Source organism: Kwoniella bestiolae, chromosome 2 (assembly GCF_000512585.2).
Source record: "Kwoniella bestiolae CBS 10118 chromosome 2, complete sequence".
Classification (NCBI taxonomy): Eukaryota; Fungi; Basidiomycota; class Tremellomycetes; order Tremellales; family Cryptococcaceae; genus Kwoniella; species Kwoniella bestiolae.
Window position 1 is genome coordinate 1,157,038 of NC_089242.1, and position 14,804 is coordinate 1,171,841.

Sequence of the window (14,804 nt, forward strand, 5' to 3'; positions counted from 1 at the left end):
GATGTCAACTTCCAGTGAGATTCGCCCTGTGCTATATTGATCACCAAGCAGATTTGTATCACATATAATGGACATCTTGGCACCGAGCTGAGACAGTCCGCATCGATGGGCTTTAAAGAATCAACGAATCATAGCAGGTGTTTCCTTTTTCAGCCTACGACACCGCCACCTCCTAAGGCGGAGCTTGGATTCATCTTGCAGAATTTTTTCCTCCTTTATGCGACAGTCTCCCAGTCCGCTGAAACAAGTCAATCGAGTTCTGGTATAAATGCAGCTCAGGAGTGTGTCGAAACGACTTTTGTCCGGTTTTCCCTCCAAAGTCTTTTTAAAACCCTATCCACAGTAGTCTAGCTCTTAACAAAGGCATTTCCTCAGCTGTTACTATTTCCGCCCTCCCCGTAACGAGAATAATGTCCACCTCAGTAAGCACCTCGCTTCCTCCAGCCCGCTGTGATCTGAATCCCAGATGGGAAAGGAAATACGAGAGGTTGAATGTTACGCCTTACTACACCCGTTTACTCCCCTCCGGCAAAGGGAAACGGACAGTCTACACTATCCCTCCGGAAGTTTTCGCTCAGGGGGTAAAGTACTTTAGCGATACTTATGATCCCAACTGGGCATCCCAAGCGGAGCGATCACTGCCAGGAGTGGAGAAAGCCATTGACCAAAGGTTAAGTGAGTCCATGTAGAGAAGTCTAGACGAATGGCAGGCATCGGGAGACACCCGCGAGATCGGGTTTGAAGAGCTTCGCTACATATCTGCCAAGATTAATTGGTCAAGACATGACATGCTACCCCGAATACTCGTTGTGAAGAAACTACCAGAACAACATCTTTCAGCCCTGACGGACGCCATTTCAGCAAAAGGGTTTGACAAGGTGTCGGTTGAGCTCGCAGGTGGAGATCCGGAATTTTACCATCCACAAAATAAACCGGGTCTCTATCGATACATCTTGCAAAAGCCGTCGATCAAGTATGAGGCGTCCTCGAACAGCTTGTTGATCAACCCGATGCTTCAAAGCGTGATTGGCACCGACCAAGGGATTTTCGTGAAGAAGGAGCCAGTTGTATACTGCTCACAGGAGATGATAACTCAGATATATGGTAGTCTCAGAGATTCTCACATAACACTTACCGATCATACACCCCGAGGGCCAAAGGCTACTAGACAACAACTTGACGATCTGATAGACAAATCAATAATTCAAGCGTCAACCCGGAGACCATGTCGAGGATACTGGACCGTTGATTCTGTACCTCATAGACGTACGGAGACCGTCCACATCTCCTCTGACCAAGCTCCGTCCTTCTGGTTGGAACAGTACCCTGAGCACAGCCTCAATCAGCTGAAAGATGCTTTCAAGCGTGTATACCCTTGTGATAAGATCAAGGTTAGTACAGGATTGAATGCCTTCAACCGTTCTTGCGTCTCCATGAAGGCAGATGGACCAATACTTCAGCTTAGCGCTCAAGGTCGATCTACGGATGATCCCTCCACATCAGGTCACCTAAACCCATCTACTATAAAAGAGGTCCTGAGTGGATTCGCAAATCATTATTCATACTCTCTAAACCCGAGAGACCTGCTGATGGAATCAGATGGGTTGATCAGGAGACTGATGGCGGCAAAGATCCGGGTGTGTTCCAGGTCAGACAGCCCGAGCACGATGTTCAAAATCCCGAGGGACAGACTAGCAGCGGAAACTCAAACAGTGAGCTTGCGCTCCTCATCAAACGGCGCGGCAAGCAGAAGAGCGTTGTCCGAATACCACAAAGATGGAAAGCATAGGATCTCGTTTCCTGAATTGCAGATTTTATCGTACCCCAAGGAACACATCACAGAGCTGGTCGATGAGCTTAGGGGATACTTGGATGGTGGTCGAGAGCTGACCAGCAGTGTAAGCTCGAACAAAGACTGATTTTCTCGATAGTCGAAACCAACACTTGCCTGGGATTGGGACTCTCTGCCTTGTATATATCCATTCTCATTTCTATGCATGAGTATGTCTCGTGAACATCCGACGTCTGCATCAAGTGGGAATAAGGGCTTTTCTGAGATCAAACTTACTGCCACTCCACCTAACCAGGTATACTGTATGCACCTGCGCCTCGGTTACTACCGGCTGATGAAACACACTACTAGTACTCGATTGCTCGGTCATGCACATGGTCAACAACAACATCAAATAACACTTCACAAGTGACTCAATTCAGTACAGTATCATCTCAGAAATATATCCACATCTATCTGATTATCAGCATCCATACCCTCGTTGAACGACACTATTACGCCCAGCTTTATCCAATAAAACAAATCATCGACCCCTCGTACACCAGCAGACCTGTTCCGACTATTCAGATCAGCAGCTCGTCGACGTCCATCGACAATGAGTCATCCCTCGACTGCACCCCCTTCGCGACCCTCTTCCCCTGCTCCTCTGTATCGTAGATCTCCTGTAAGAATAGCGTGTGTACAATATGACGTGAAAGTGAGCATTGATATTGTGATGCGTCTTCCAGGCAGGGGTGATGCTGATGATTGCTATAGCTTGGGAGAGTATCAGAAAATTCAGCAAAGGTCGAGCGGATGACCAGAAGGTGAGTGTCTCGAAATCGTGTCCCATTCATTGACATCGTCGCTGAAGTGATCATCAGCTTGCAGCCTGGCTCCATAGATCTACTAGTATTGCCTGAGATGTGTCTATCAGGATACATGTTCAATTCCCCTACAGCGATCCTACCATATCTCGAACCCCAGCGCATCGGACCCACATCCCTTCTAGCTCGTTCCCTCGCCCAACGACTGAAATGTTACGTCATCGCTGGATATCCGGAAGGTTTACCCTCAGCACCTCAACCTTCCAGCTCAACGGAGGGTATATCATCAGGATCGGAGAGTAACGCCGGGCCATCAGAGATGAAGCAGTTAGAAGGGGAAGGAACCGGTGTAGGATGGAATTCTGCTGTGGTCGTTGCACCGTCTGGTGAAGTCGTGGGGAACTATAGGAAGACTTTCAGGTTTGAAACTGATAAGAGTTGGGCGAGAGAGGGTGAGTGAATGGTGTTCATTCCGATACAAGCGGTAGCTAATGGAGCGCTTAGGGGATGGGTTCATGCACTTTGATCTACCTGAACCGCTAGGAAGAGTCGCTGTAGGGATATGTATGGGTGAGTGAGGACTCGCTCCTGTTCAAAATGTGTCGATGCTAACCATCAGGGCAATAGATATGAATCCCAAGGACTTTGTAGGTGAGCTAGACTGATGCCATCTTGATATATGTCTCCTGGGCTGATTCTCAACCTTCAGCCCCGTGGGACGCATTTGAACTCGCCAACTACTGTCGAGACAATGCGGTGGATATGCTTGTAGTACCGTAAGTCATGCATTCAATAACCCTATATGGAAGCTCACCACCCATAATATCGCAGGATGAACTGGCTCAGTCCACCTGCCGAGCCGCCCGAGGTCATGACCGAAGAAGAGGATCCGAATGCTCCCTCAGAGTCCAATCTGAATTATTGGGCCGCTCGCTTACAGCCTCTACATGATCCTGTACCTGGTTATACTACACCGAGAAATGTAGGTTCAGACCCAGTAGGCGGTAAGGAAGTGGTTTTTGTGGCGTGTAATCGTGTGGGTACGGAAGAAGGTAAGCCGATTTGTCCTTGATATCCCAATTAGCGCGCCTGAGCGTTAATGAGAATCTGCTGAAGCATCCTTGCAGGTACAAAGTTCATCGGAACAAGTAGTGTGATGACCATATCGTCAAACCCCTCAAGGATTGAACTGGTGGAATGTTGTAATATATCGGAGGAAAGGGTAATGAGCGCTACTGTGACATGAAGCATCATGATGCGATCTTTGCTTATATCAGTCAGGCTTCTCACAAAAGTGATCGTCGAGACACACATCCCCACGACCAAATGCGTGAACTGTTTGAGAATGAGGCGATTCCATTCAACATTGCTATTCACATCGACTGGAGAACAAGTGAAATCCTGTCATGGCTTCAGACCATGAAAGACTTTGCGCTTCCTCTTTCTAAGCACGCGCATTATTCGATGTGACAGTCCTCAACGCTATATCAACATGGTATACATTAGTCCGTTTCTCTTCTCCAAACGAACTTTCTAGAGGCTTACCTATCGGCGGTCTTACTGGAGCTGTTGCTGTGGTCACCAGCATACACCGTGAGCTTCCCTCGCACTGTTCCCCAGTTGTTAGTGAAATCGCGGCTCTTGACCCAGTGATCGTAGCAGTCGTCGTAGATTTCGCAAATTCGAGCATCACCTGAAGCGAGACTCTCCACAAGTAGTCTGTCTGAACATCCTCTGGCATTGACAGGGATGCTTTGGACTGGGTCGAAAATACTTTCTTCCGCTTTATCCTTGATGAACACATTGGCGTTAACGGAACCATAAGAGTCCGAAGCATTGAGCCTTCGAATGGTAGCGTCAGGGATGTCATGCCATTTGTGACGAGATTGACCTTTGGCTGTTGTATCTTGAGAGTAGAAACGAATCGAACATCCCACAGAAGCATTCAAGTTAAGTGTGTCTTTGGTGGAAGTTGTGGCGATGGCCATTTCGGGTCGGAATTTTTCCTCGCCGTACTTAATGACCACCTTCTTCGGAAAGTCAAGCAGGTAAGTTTCTCCATCTGTCAAGACAGCTTAGCCCTGCAGTGCAGAGAGGCACTTCTCCGATTCTGCCCCCTCGATTTTGTAGTAATAAAGATCTTTGATGTTACGCTCGTTGCTTTTGTTGCGAACTGCGACCGCCGCGTCGGTCTTAGCGGCCCTGCCTATAGAGGGTGGACAAATGCTTCGTTCATCATTGTTCGAGGGGATAGACGTGGTCATACTGGACGTAATATATTAAGGAGATTTCGCAAGGTTGTGTCGATGTAGACTATTCGCTGGAAATTCATTTTTCGAATTCAGGATCTCACTAAAGGCTTTTATACCTTGTCGAGAGAGCATCACTGCCGAGTGCAACTCCCATGGACTACCTCGAAGAGGGGTACATGTTGTCGAAGTCCGCTCAAAGGTATGAAGTACGTCATCATGAGAGGTTCTCTTTACATAGCGAGAAGGGATTCCCAGTAACGTGTTTCAGGGGTGCATTCAAAGGAAGAGGAATAAAGATGGCTGCACCATGCCGGGAAATCTCGGTCGCAGCCCAGATCTCGTCATGTTTGACTGACTCGCTTGACCTGCCCAAAAGAAAATGGGACAGACCAGTTCGGAGCCAGAACACGTATGATACCTAGTGAGAGCCCAGACCTCTCAAAGGGTGAGATGCGTTCGAGAGGTGCATCACAGCTAGTTTAGCGAGCTCTATCATCTGTGAGAACGATGCCCCATAGCGTCAGCGTTCCATGAGACGTTGTGCAATCAGGAAAGTCATGTTACTTGGGTGCCTTCCTGATAATAGCTATAGGCTCATCGTGGAAGCCTTCCCATAGAACGAGTTGGACCCCACTGACATGTAGAATATAAAAGCTTTGTCATCATAGGTGGTAAGATGTATGATGTGAGACGTAAGGTATCAGTGTGCGTGACGTTGATAGACACATTCACGCAACTGACGAAGCGGTGAGATCATCCAGGCTCGTCGCATATGATCGGAATGTGCGATCTTGTATTCTGCTGGCAGAGTGGATATGAGACATTGCACCACTTCATGTCTAGAACTTCGTTAGTAATTTCCCCCACTCTGCCATAGGGAGTGAGTACAGTCATATGTGCCATCATTCTGATTACCACAGCAAGTTCCTTCCCCTTAAGCAGCGCCATCACATTCTGTGACACCCTGCTTCCAGGCACTCTTCGAAAACCTCTCAATTTTGCAACGGAGAGGATGCCATTCTCCTGACGAATCATATTCGGCTTGAAGAGAAGCGTAATCATCAGGGTCGACCGTCCAAATCTCGACTTGGCCAAGCGCATTGATATTACAAGATACCACATCTGATCTTTCGGTACCTCTCAATTCTTGTACAGCACCCCAAGGACTTTGAAATTGTTGAAGCTCGAGTGCGACTTGAGTTGGTTCAACCCCTTCTTCCTCTGTGCGCTTGATCGAGGTTGAGGGTGCGGTGAAAGTGTGATATTCATTCTTAGCGTTTCCTCCGACTGGTACAAAGAAGGTAGTATCGTAATTGACGCCTCTATGATTGGGAGACGTTTTGTCTTTTGACAACGTCGCCACAACCATTGGAGGGTACACTGGCTGGCCATCATGGAAGAATTGAGGCGTGTCAGCCCCACCACTATGATCGAAGTCAATTACGACAGATTCCGGATCGTTCTCAGTCATCTCTTTCCCGATCAGACGGGCGAGTTGTATTGAGAGTCCTTCCGATGAGTTTCCGTAGACATCCTGACAATGTTTTTTGTAGTGATTGCCTTTCCTTCTAATAACCATCGTTGCATCCGTCTCATGTTTAGTGACGGTGCCTTGGTAAGTGGGATATTGATCTGTGTGGTATACTGAGTGTCGATCGTTCTTCTTGATGGTACGATTGCGTGCACTCAGCTAGGATATGATAGCCTGAGACGTATACTATCAAATGGTTAATGAAGGTCACCAGAGCTTGAGGATGGCGAAACTCGATGGCATATAAATAGGTAGTATGGTTCGTGTGAGTCTGTGCTTTCGGTCAACTGGGACTGTACACTGCTGTGTCAGCTGAAGTGGAGCTGACATACAAAGGACGACTCAGAACGCAGCATCTCGCCTTCTGAGGGCAGTGAGTAGTGAGAGACGAGACTAGCCTATTCATGCTCTGAGCTTTCTGGGCCTAGTCGTCTTTATGACGGGCCCCCTCAATCAGATATGAAAACCCTGGCCAGACCCAAAGCCTTCCCCTTGATTACGATCTTGTTTCTTTTCAGAAGTCCGACGCCTTCTGAACATCTTGACGAGGTCTGGGCCTGCGCCTTCGAGAAGAGGAAGAATCCGTAAAGCAGTGACCGATATCTTCACAGTCAGTCGCGGGGTCAAAGTCAAGTCTAGCTACCAGTCACTGCAACCGAACCTGGCCAGAGACACTCAGTAAAGTAAATCATGACCGCATGCATTCGTTGCAACCTTCTAACTTGTGATTTGTGAATTGACGTGACTTTAACACGTCTTGGCCTCGCTCGCAGTTTTGTGGGTTTGTGGAGGAATTACGTCAATCGCCCCGCTAAAACATTCTATAACCTAGGAACCTCCATTGATATTCAGGGTCTTCTCGCAGCGGAATGACGTGTATTGGGATTGTGGGGTTATGGATATCTCTCACCTCCACATATCATGGTCAGACAAACAAAAGGACAATCAAGGAATCAAGTGGTCGATTGAGGGGTATGAAGGGAGGAAGAGATGTGATACTAGGCATGATGAAAGGACAAGAGAAGATGTACCGGTATGCACAGATCACGGATTAGGCCGAAGAGTGAACAATGAAAGGATTGCACATGTTATCATCGTCATTTACATCATACCTGTTTAGTAGTTTGTGGTGATGTAACAGCAAGTTGGAAACCCAGACAATTGGGAACATGCATAAGTAGGGATAAGTATATTAACCCGTTATTCACCCTCCTCCCCCTCCCTCATTCCAGCAAAGCATATCAAAGCAATAACGCACCTACCCATTTTATCATAATCGACAACCATGTCAGCTCCCAGAGTCTTGACCATCCTTCGACCCCAACTCCGACTGGCTCGTACGGCCTTACCCTCTCCCATTCCTCGTATCGCCAGCTCAGCGTTCTCCACCAGTATCAGCCAACGGAAAGATAATGATAATCCGAGTGGACGGCCGCAAGCTGCCCATCCGTCCAAACATGCGCCTAGGCCCGTATCGTCCGGCGAACCTGTAGCAGAGCATGTAAAGGAGGATGAAAGTAAGAGAGCAGGATTGCCCGAAGAACCAATGGATGGTCCTCCCCCTCGTAAGTCCACCGGTCCTTCTTTGTAATATCGTATCACACCACATCACATCCATAAAGACATACATATGATCTCGCAATAATCAGATCAAATGATACTCTTCTTCACTAACTCACGTCCACATTCTTGCACTATCTATGCGTGTGAATTCTTTGTTCTTACGCCTATAGCATCCTCCGGCTACATCGAACCACCAGCTCCCCTAGCTGCTCTGCCCGCGCACGAGCTCTTCTACCTCAAGAACCGTACCATCCTCATAACCGGCGGAGGACGTGGTCTAGGCCTCACAATCGCTCATGCCTGCTTAGAATCCGGCGCCAGCGTACGATGTATGGATCTCCTCCCCGAACCGTCCCAGCCGCAGTGGGGCAAAGCCGAGGAACTGGCCAAGTCAAAAGGTCTGGAAATCACCTATCATCCATTGGACGTTACAGACCAAAATGCTGTCTCCACACTGTTCTCAGATTTATTCAAGATGGATTCGAGTGAACAGCCCATTAGGGGGTTATTCACTTCAGCGGGGATACAAATTATGATGCCTGCTGTTGATTATTCCACCGAGAAATTCAGGAAGGTTATCGACGTGGATCTTACGGGTACTTTCCTCTGCGCTCAGGCATTCGCAAAGGAATGGTTCAAGCGACATCCCACTATGGACGGGCAGGCTGGGGTACATGGCGCTAGTATAGCCATGACGGGGAGTATGAGTGGGCATATTGCGAATCTCGGGATTGAGTGCGCACCGTACAGTGCCAGTAAGGCTGGGGTCAATCAGTTGGCGAAGAATCTAGCTTTGGAATGGAGTAGGAAAGGGATCAGGGTTAATGTGAGTGAACGTCTCCTTCCCTAACATGGTCCTATGAGGATGAGATAGCTGATTATGACGGATGATTCTTTCCATCGTAGACACTCTCACCAGGATATGTGAGTCCTCTACTCTGAAACTCGAGTTGATCCTCCTTTTCTTTATTCGGTCGATACTACTTCCCATCATCTCCCGCTCTGCCGTCAATGCGCAATTCGCTAATATCTCGTCGCCTTATTGCAGATCCGAACAGCACTCACCGCCGCTCTATTGGATGAGAAGCCCGAACTGAACGACATCTGGCTACAAGGTTCCCTCTTAGGCCGGCTTTCCACGCCCGATGAATTCAGGGGTACGTCCCAGATCAACCTCACGGTATAGCTGGACCATGTAATCCAAAAGATATAGGAACAGGACCAATGATACTGATACTGATGTTCACCTTGTAAAATAGGTCCCGTACTCTACCTCCTATCGGACGCAAGCTCATTCATGACTGGATCTGATCTGTTGGTGGACGGTGGACACTGTGCGACGTAATGTATCATGTAGCATAGTCATACAAAGGAGATAGGGAACGGATATGGACAACTGGAGGAAATCTGTATCAAATAGTACATATCATGATAGATCACATATACACGAAACAATGAACGAATTTTGCTAAGATGGTCGAAGGAAGGGAGCATGACTGTTCGCGGTCCTTTTCTGTGGGATGACTGTCTGTTTACTATATCTCAATCCCAATCGTCTGAAGGCACCGTGCCCCCAACTCCAAAGAAATTTGACTGGCGCGCATGATATATGCATGACTGGATCAATCCTCATAAACATGACCGTCATAAAGTTCATCTCAAGCCGAGACCGACATGCTCTTATGACTTCTACTTCCATATCTATATACAACAAAACAATCAAGACCCACTATAACACTTCACACCCTTACGCAAGCATTATTTGCTATACGCTCACTCAATATCAGGAATCTCCTCTAGGCTCTCATTTCCCACTTCCCCACCTTGGATCTTCTGGTCATCCTCGGAAATGCTTCCATCGGCGGCATCTGCCTTGACAAGTACTTCGCCGGCACCGGGATCCTCTCTAGGTGCTTCCACTTCTACAGTTTCAGTGCCAGCAGCAGGCGGTGAAGGTGAAGGAGTCTTTGGTCTTTGGATCGGATCCTCCTTCCCGTCTTTTACTCCATTGAGTTCTTCTTCTCTTTTCGTCTCGCTCAGAGGTTCAGTCAACTCTTGCATCTCCTCTTTCACCTCCTCCTCTTCCCGATCTCGGAGAGCTTCCACCCTATCCTGCTCCTGCTCCTCCCTAATCTTCCCCTCCTCCCTTGCCTTCTCCCCTTTCTCACTCATCGGTCCCTCAGGCCTCCTCATCCCCGCAGCTGCAAGGCCCAATCTCCCAATGGGTGATCTACCCACACTTGGTGTCTTAGGTGTAGTAGCTTTGGAAGGAGTATCATTCTCTGTCGTGCCGTTCTTCTGCGTTTGGTTCTGGCTCTGGGATTGCGGTTTGACGCGTACTCTCGAAGTAGATGTCGACGAAGCAGGAGTTCTGGCTCGATTTTGAGTCTGAGCCGAAGGAGTTCGAGTGGTAGAAATTGGTGTTCTGATTGAGGAGGTTGATCCAGCCTTCGTAGGGGGTTTGGCCGGTGTAGTGGTTGAGCTCGTTTTAGATGGGGATTCATGGTGCGGTACACCTGCTGAACGTGCTCTCGAGGCCGCAGTACCTTGTAACAACCTACTTCCTGTTCCGCCTCCACCACTTGCAGTCACTTTGGAAGGTATAGAAGTTGCAGCGGGACTAGGACTAGGGCTCAAGCTATTCCTTCCGCCTCCCAGACTACTCCTCCCACTAGACCTACCGAGACTAAACGACTCTCTCTTCGTTTTCGCCGTACTCGTACTAGAGGGCGTGGAGAGTGGTCCAGAAGGTATTCTAGCCTTCGCCAAGCTCGAGGCGGTAGGTTTGATGGGCGTTCCAGTCAAGTGCGGTTTAAGGGGACTGGGGACAGTGTGCGGATTCGTGTTTGAAGATGGAGTTCGATGGGTCGGACCAGTATGCGATGGGACGAGGGGTTTGGGCGTACGTGAGACTGGTGGAGTTGCGGTGGAAGATGAAGATGGCTTTTTGGTAGAGGTGGTAGAGGTTTGATGGCCTAGAGATGTCCTTGCTCTGGCTGGTGTAGGTGTCGTGGTGGAGAGACGTGATTTGGGTGTTGATTTGGTGGTTGATACGGGTGGGAGGGGTTTGGTGGTGGTTGAAGGTGATAGGGATGGTTTCCTAGTGGAAGAGGGGGTTTTTCTGGAAGGTGTGGACGTGGTAGTGGGCTTGGAAGTGGAAGTGGAAGACGTGGATTGTTTCGGTTTGTCTACGTCTTGAGCGTTAGATGATTTGAGCTTGTCATCTTTTCTATCATCGACATCTGAAATATCTTTCTTTCCTTCTTCATAGTCCCTCGACTCCTCGGCGTGGGTAGGTACAGGTAATGTAGTCATTCCATTGACGCTCTCCCCGGCAATTGATAGTCGCTTTGGCGATTTGGGTGGTCTGGAGGGACTATCATTCTCCTTCACCTCTACCTCTATAGGATCAGGTTTGGAATTCGATTTCTGCGGTGTAGTCTTCTTGATATCTAACTCCTCGACCTTCTTTCCCAGCTCCTCTATAGCATCCTTCTTCGTATCCCTTTCTGTTGCTATAACATCCCTCCTCTTGTCTTTCAGAACTTCCTTATCTTTGTCCGCCTCGACATTAGGTAAAGTCGCACTATCCCCTAACCTCGGTGTGTTCCCCGGACTGGGCGAAGGCGAGGCAGTCCATAACCCCGAGCTGGATATTCTACGTGAATTGCCCAGAGTCCCACCCGCAGAAGAAGGCTGTAAGCTCGCTCGTCTGTTCTCACGGGCGGTGGCTTCGGCATCGCGGTTCGCAGCTGTTTGAAAGCGCGCGACGAGGGCTGAGACCTGTCCGGTTTTCCACGTTGGGTCGCGAGGAATGGTGAATGTACGTGGAAGATAGAGGGAGAACAAATAGGAAAAGACATGTGAGACGTGAGCTTATAGTGATCGATTGTGGTACTGCGAGACTCGTGATAACACTTACACTACCCTGGGACCTCTCAACAGGCAATGGCCTATCTCATCACTCTGTCAGCTGCCTTCATTCGGAATACCACCACAACCATAGCGCACTCACATTGTACTTGCTGTCCCCTCAGTTCTCGGTAATATCAAGATACAAGCAAGAATGCCGTCGAGTCGTTCAAGTAGTCGAAGATGCAGGTATCGGAACTTGCAGGTGATCTTCGATCTCAATATTTCGATATGAGTCGATGTCGTTAAGACGGTAGTGCTGCAGGCTATCTATCTGGTCAACTATGATATGAAACGTAGTACTGGTATATGGTGATTGTGAAGGTACAAAAGAAATGTCACACAGTAGTGGTAAATGGTCGATGCGTGTTTTACTTGAACTGTCAAATCCGGGGTCTCCGGTCTATTGCGTTATACTCTACTTGACTACCATGCGCCAAGGCTGAAACACGGTGGTATAACGATACTTGAAGCATAGTTTACTTGCTACCGATACGATCGAGAAGAACTCAGCTGGATGATGCCAACGATGAAGCAATTGGACAAAAGGATATAATCTTGCTCTCAAGGTAGGCCTTCGCTAAATAGGATGAATGGCTCAAAGGGATAGGTCCTCAACACTGTACCCAATCACATGACACGGTCCAGTGCAGCTCAAATCGCACATCAAGATTAAATAATGTCCATAACATTGTCCCCTAACCTATCCTGATCTACTCTACTTCACTCTATTCTACCACTACACAACCTAAAGAGCAGCACCAATGACAGCACCGACAACACCAACAGCACCCATGACCATACCCATAGCTACACCGTTCTTACCAGCTCCGGATTGGGCAGAGGTAGCAGCGGCAGAAGCAGCAGCGGAGGTGGCCGAAGCACCGGCTGAACCTGATCGGGAAGCACCAGAAGCGGAGGCACCACCAGAGATTTGAGCGGCGGAGGCTGAACCTGAACCGGTGGTGGAGGCGGCGCCGGAGAGGGTGGCGGAGTCTACGGCGGTAGTTGATTCGGCCTATGAGTGTATAGAGAGATCAGCATGATGGCCTCTTCCTACAATATCACCCTTTCCTTAGATATGTTGAATTCCTGTAACTAAATGAAACCAACACTCACAGTAGAAGTAGCTTGTCCGTTCTCGACTTGGAAGTAGTTGGCAGCGAGCAAATCACCGAGCTTAGCTTCGGAGACGTAGTTGGGGAGGAACCATGTACCGAGGGGTACACCGGCGGTGGAGAGGTTGGAGGGGGCGGCGAAGTCGGAACCTTGTTCGTAAAGGGCGATAACGTATCTGTAGTAAAGTTGAATATCAGTGTACAGTAATACATCGAGTTTGGTTATTGGAGAAATGACTCACCGGTGAGATCCAGTACCCTCGAAAGGACCAGGACCAGCGTAGTCAGTACTATTATGGATAATGGTCAGCTTTGGTGCGTACTACCCTAGTGGGAGACCAGCTTACATGGTGGTAGCGCCAGTGTAGTTAAGAGCGTAAGGAGCAGAATCGCCAGAGACTGATACTCCGTTGACAAGCCAATGTCGGGTCTGTTCAGTGGTCTTTTGGTCGGTTCCTACGGCGTTGGCATCGGCCATGAGGACGGTGTAGAGCTGCCGATGCCATCGAAGGATTCAGCACGCTATCGTACATAAGACATAGGGACAAGTAGTACAGGATGAAAGACTCACTCGTCCAGCTCGGAAATCGTCAGAATCGCCGCTGTCTGGACCGGGAGTGACGGTGATCTCAGGTGAGGAAGCGACGGCTGTACATACCGTTCAGACGTGTCAGCGTGGGTCATCAAAGACCGTGGTTACCGTGGGAGGTAGCGGTTGATTAGCTTACCGGTTTGATCTAATTTGTCACCTGGTGAGATATCTTGTCCTCCAAATGAGACGGTGAGGATACCCTCTGGGTCGAACTCTTCGAACAATTCAGGGACAAGCTGAGCTTCTGTATGTGGTGAAAGCACGGATTGTCAGTGTTTCCACTCTATGAGCTGTTTTTGAGCGGCCCGAGAGAGTGCAGATGGATGGAGACAGCCGACTCACGTGTGAAATGAGCTTCGATAGCTTCAATATCCTTCTCCGTAGCGGTGGTAGATGAATTCTGGGCCAAAGCAGGCAAGGCGAGTAAAGCGAGAGTAGGTAAGAGGGCGAACATTTTTATTCTATTGTTTCTGGAAACGAGTCAAGATTAGTATGAATGCGATCATAAGCGATATATCCAATGGGGTGAGTTGGATGAGCTGAAGTAGGATAAACAATCTATAAAGTGGATGAATGGTGGGTGTTGAAACGGTACAATACCAGGTAGAAAGGAGGATAAAGGAAGGTGAAAGGTTTGGATATGGGCTGGACTGCCTTTAAAGGGGTGTGATGGGATGACTCACAGGTGGAAGAGAAGAGTGTAAAGAACGACTGGTTGCTGTTGTTTGATCTGATGCGATGAATGAAAGTGAGAGTAGTTGTATACACTGTATGTGTTTTGTATGCAATGCGATGAGAAAGATGAACAAGGAATGAGAAGAAAGTGATGAGATGGGTTATAACATGTTACATGCTGTGCTTTGTTTTCTCTTCCTCTCTCCGCACTAGGCTACTACTAGCGTGAAACGAGGCCCAAGCTTGCAATGTGTATCAACTACGTAATCAAAAAATAAGGAGGAAAAGAATAGTCGCGTCAACAACTCACCTCTTATTGCACGTGGTGAACCCAATAGGGAATGACGTCGGAATGTGATTTAACTCCGTCGAGTGGCATCCCTTCCGGTAAATACACCCATCATTGGGGAACGGCGTTGTTCGGTGGTAGACAGCAACACGAACAAGCATCTTTCTGATTTTCCCTCGTATGTGTCCAAAGTAAATAACCAAAACAAAAAGTATAATATATACTCATATATACCCCCTCTTTAGATCAACTAGATCGTCTCGTATCCCATCAT

The 14,804-nt window shown here is 48.4% G+C and overlaps 7 protein-coding genes across 7 annotated transcripts; 3 read left to right on the forward strand and 4 right to left on the reverse strand.

Moving 5' to 3' along the window:
• Positions 1–410: 410 nt before the first annotated feature.
• I302_103577 (uncharacterized protein) lies at positions 411–1,919 on the forward strand (the record flags this gene model as incomplete). Its single annotated transcript, XM_019188944.1, has 2 exons — positions 411–675; positions 826–1,919. 2 exons carry the CDS (start codon positions 411–413, stop codon positions 1,917–1,919), a joined length of 1,359 nt encoding a protein of 452 aa, XP_019048506.1.
• A 468-nt stretch (positions 1,920–2,387) lies between these two features.
• On the forward strand, positions 2,388–3,844 carry I302_103578 (uncharacterized protein; the record flags this gene model as incomplete). Its single annotated transcript, XM_019188945.1, has 8 exons — positions 2,388–2,489; positions 2,549–2,598; positions 2,656–3,050; positions 3,103–3,168; positions 3,226–3,249; positions 3,308–3,374; positions 3,430–3,650; positions 3,726–3,844. The coding sequence occupies 8 exons, from the start codon at positions 2,388–2,390 to the stop codon at positions 3,842–3,844; spliced, it is 1,044 nt and encodes a 347-aa protein (XP_019048507.1).
• Positions 3,845–4,055: 211 nt separating this feature from the next.
• Positions 4,056–4,586, reverse strand: I302_103579 (uncharacterized protein; the record flags this gene model as incomplete). Its single annotated transcript, XM_019188946.1, has 2 exons — positions 4,056–4,080; positions 4,144–4,586. 2 exons carry the CDS (start codon positions 4,584–4,586, stop codon positions 4,056–4,058), a joined length of 468 nt encoding a protein of 155 aa, XP_019048508.1.
• Positions 4,587–5,784: 1,198 nt separating this feature from the next.
• Positions 5,785–6,429, reverse strand: I302_103580 (uncharacterized protein; the record flags this gene model as incomplete). Its single annotated transcript, XM_019188947.1, has 1 exon — positions 5,785–6,429. One exon carries the CDS (start codon positions 6,427–6,429, stop codon positions 5,785–5,787), a length of 645 nt encoding a protein of 214 aa, XP_019048509.1.
• Positions 6,430–7,666: 1,237 nt separating this feature from the next.
• I302_103581 (uncharacterized protein) lies at positions 7,667–9,289 on the forward strand (the record flags this gene model as incomplete). Its single annotated transcript, XM_019188948.1, has 5 exons — positions 7,667–7,946; positions 8,115–8,770; positions 8,851–8,868; positions 8,993–9,101; positions 9,204–9,289. 5 exons carry the CDS (start codon positions 7,667–7,669, stop codon positions 9,287–9,289), a joined length of 1,149 nt encoding a protein of 382 aa, XP_019048510.1.
• Positions 9,290–9,717: 428 nt separating this feature from the next.
• Positions 9,718–12,332, reverse strand: I302_103582 (uncharacterized protein; the record flags this gene model as incomplete). Its single annotated transcript, XM_065869695.1, has 4 exons — positions 9,718–11,727; positions 11,867–11,897; positions 11,960–12,126; positions 12,306–12,332. The coding sequence occupies 4 exons, from the start codon at positions 12,330–12,332 to the stop codon at positions 9,718–9,720; spliced, it is 2,235 nt and encodes a 744-aa protein (XP_065725767.1).
• A 272-nt stretch (positions 12,333–12,604) lies between these two features.
• On the reverse strand, positions 12,605–14,020 carry I302_103583 (uncharacterized protein; the record flags this gene model as incomplete). Its single annotated transcript, XM_019188950.1, has 7 exons — positions 12,605–12,874; positions 12,976–13,150; positions 13,217–13,264; positions 13,322–13,467; positions 13,546–13,622; positions 13,703–13,810; positions 13,909–14,020. 7 exons carry the CDS (start codon positions 14,018–14,020, stop codon positions 12,605–12,607), a joined length of 936 nt encoding a protein of 311 aa, XP_019048512.1.
• Between the last annotated feature and the right edge of the window lie 784 nt (positions 14,021–14,804).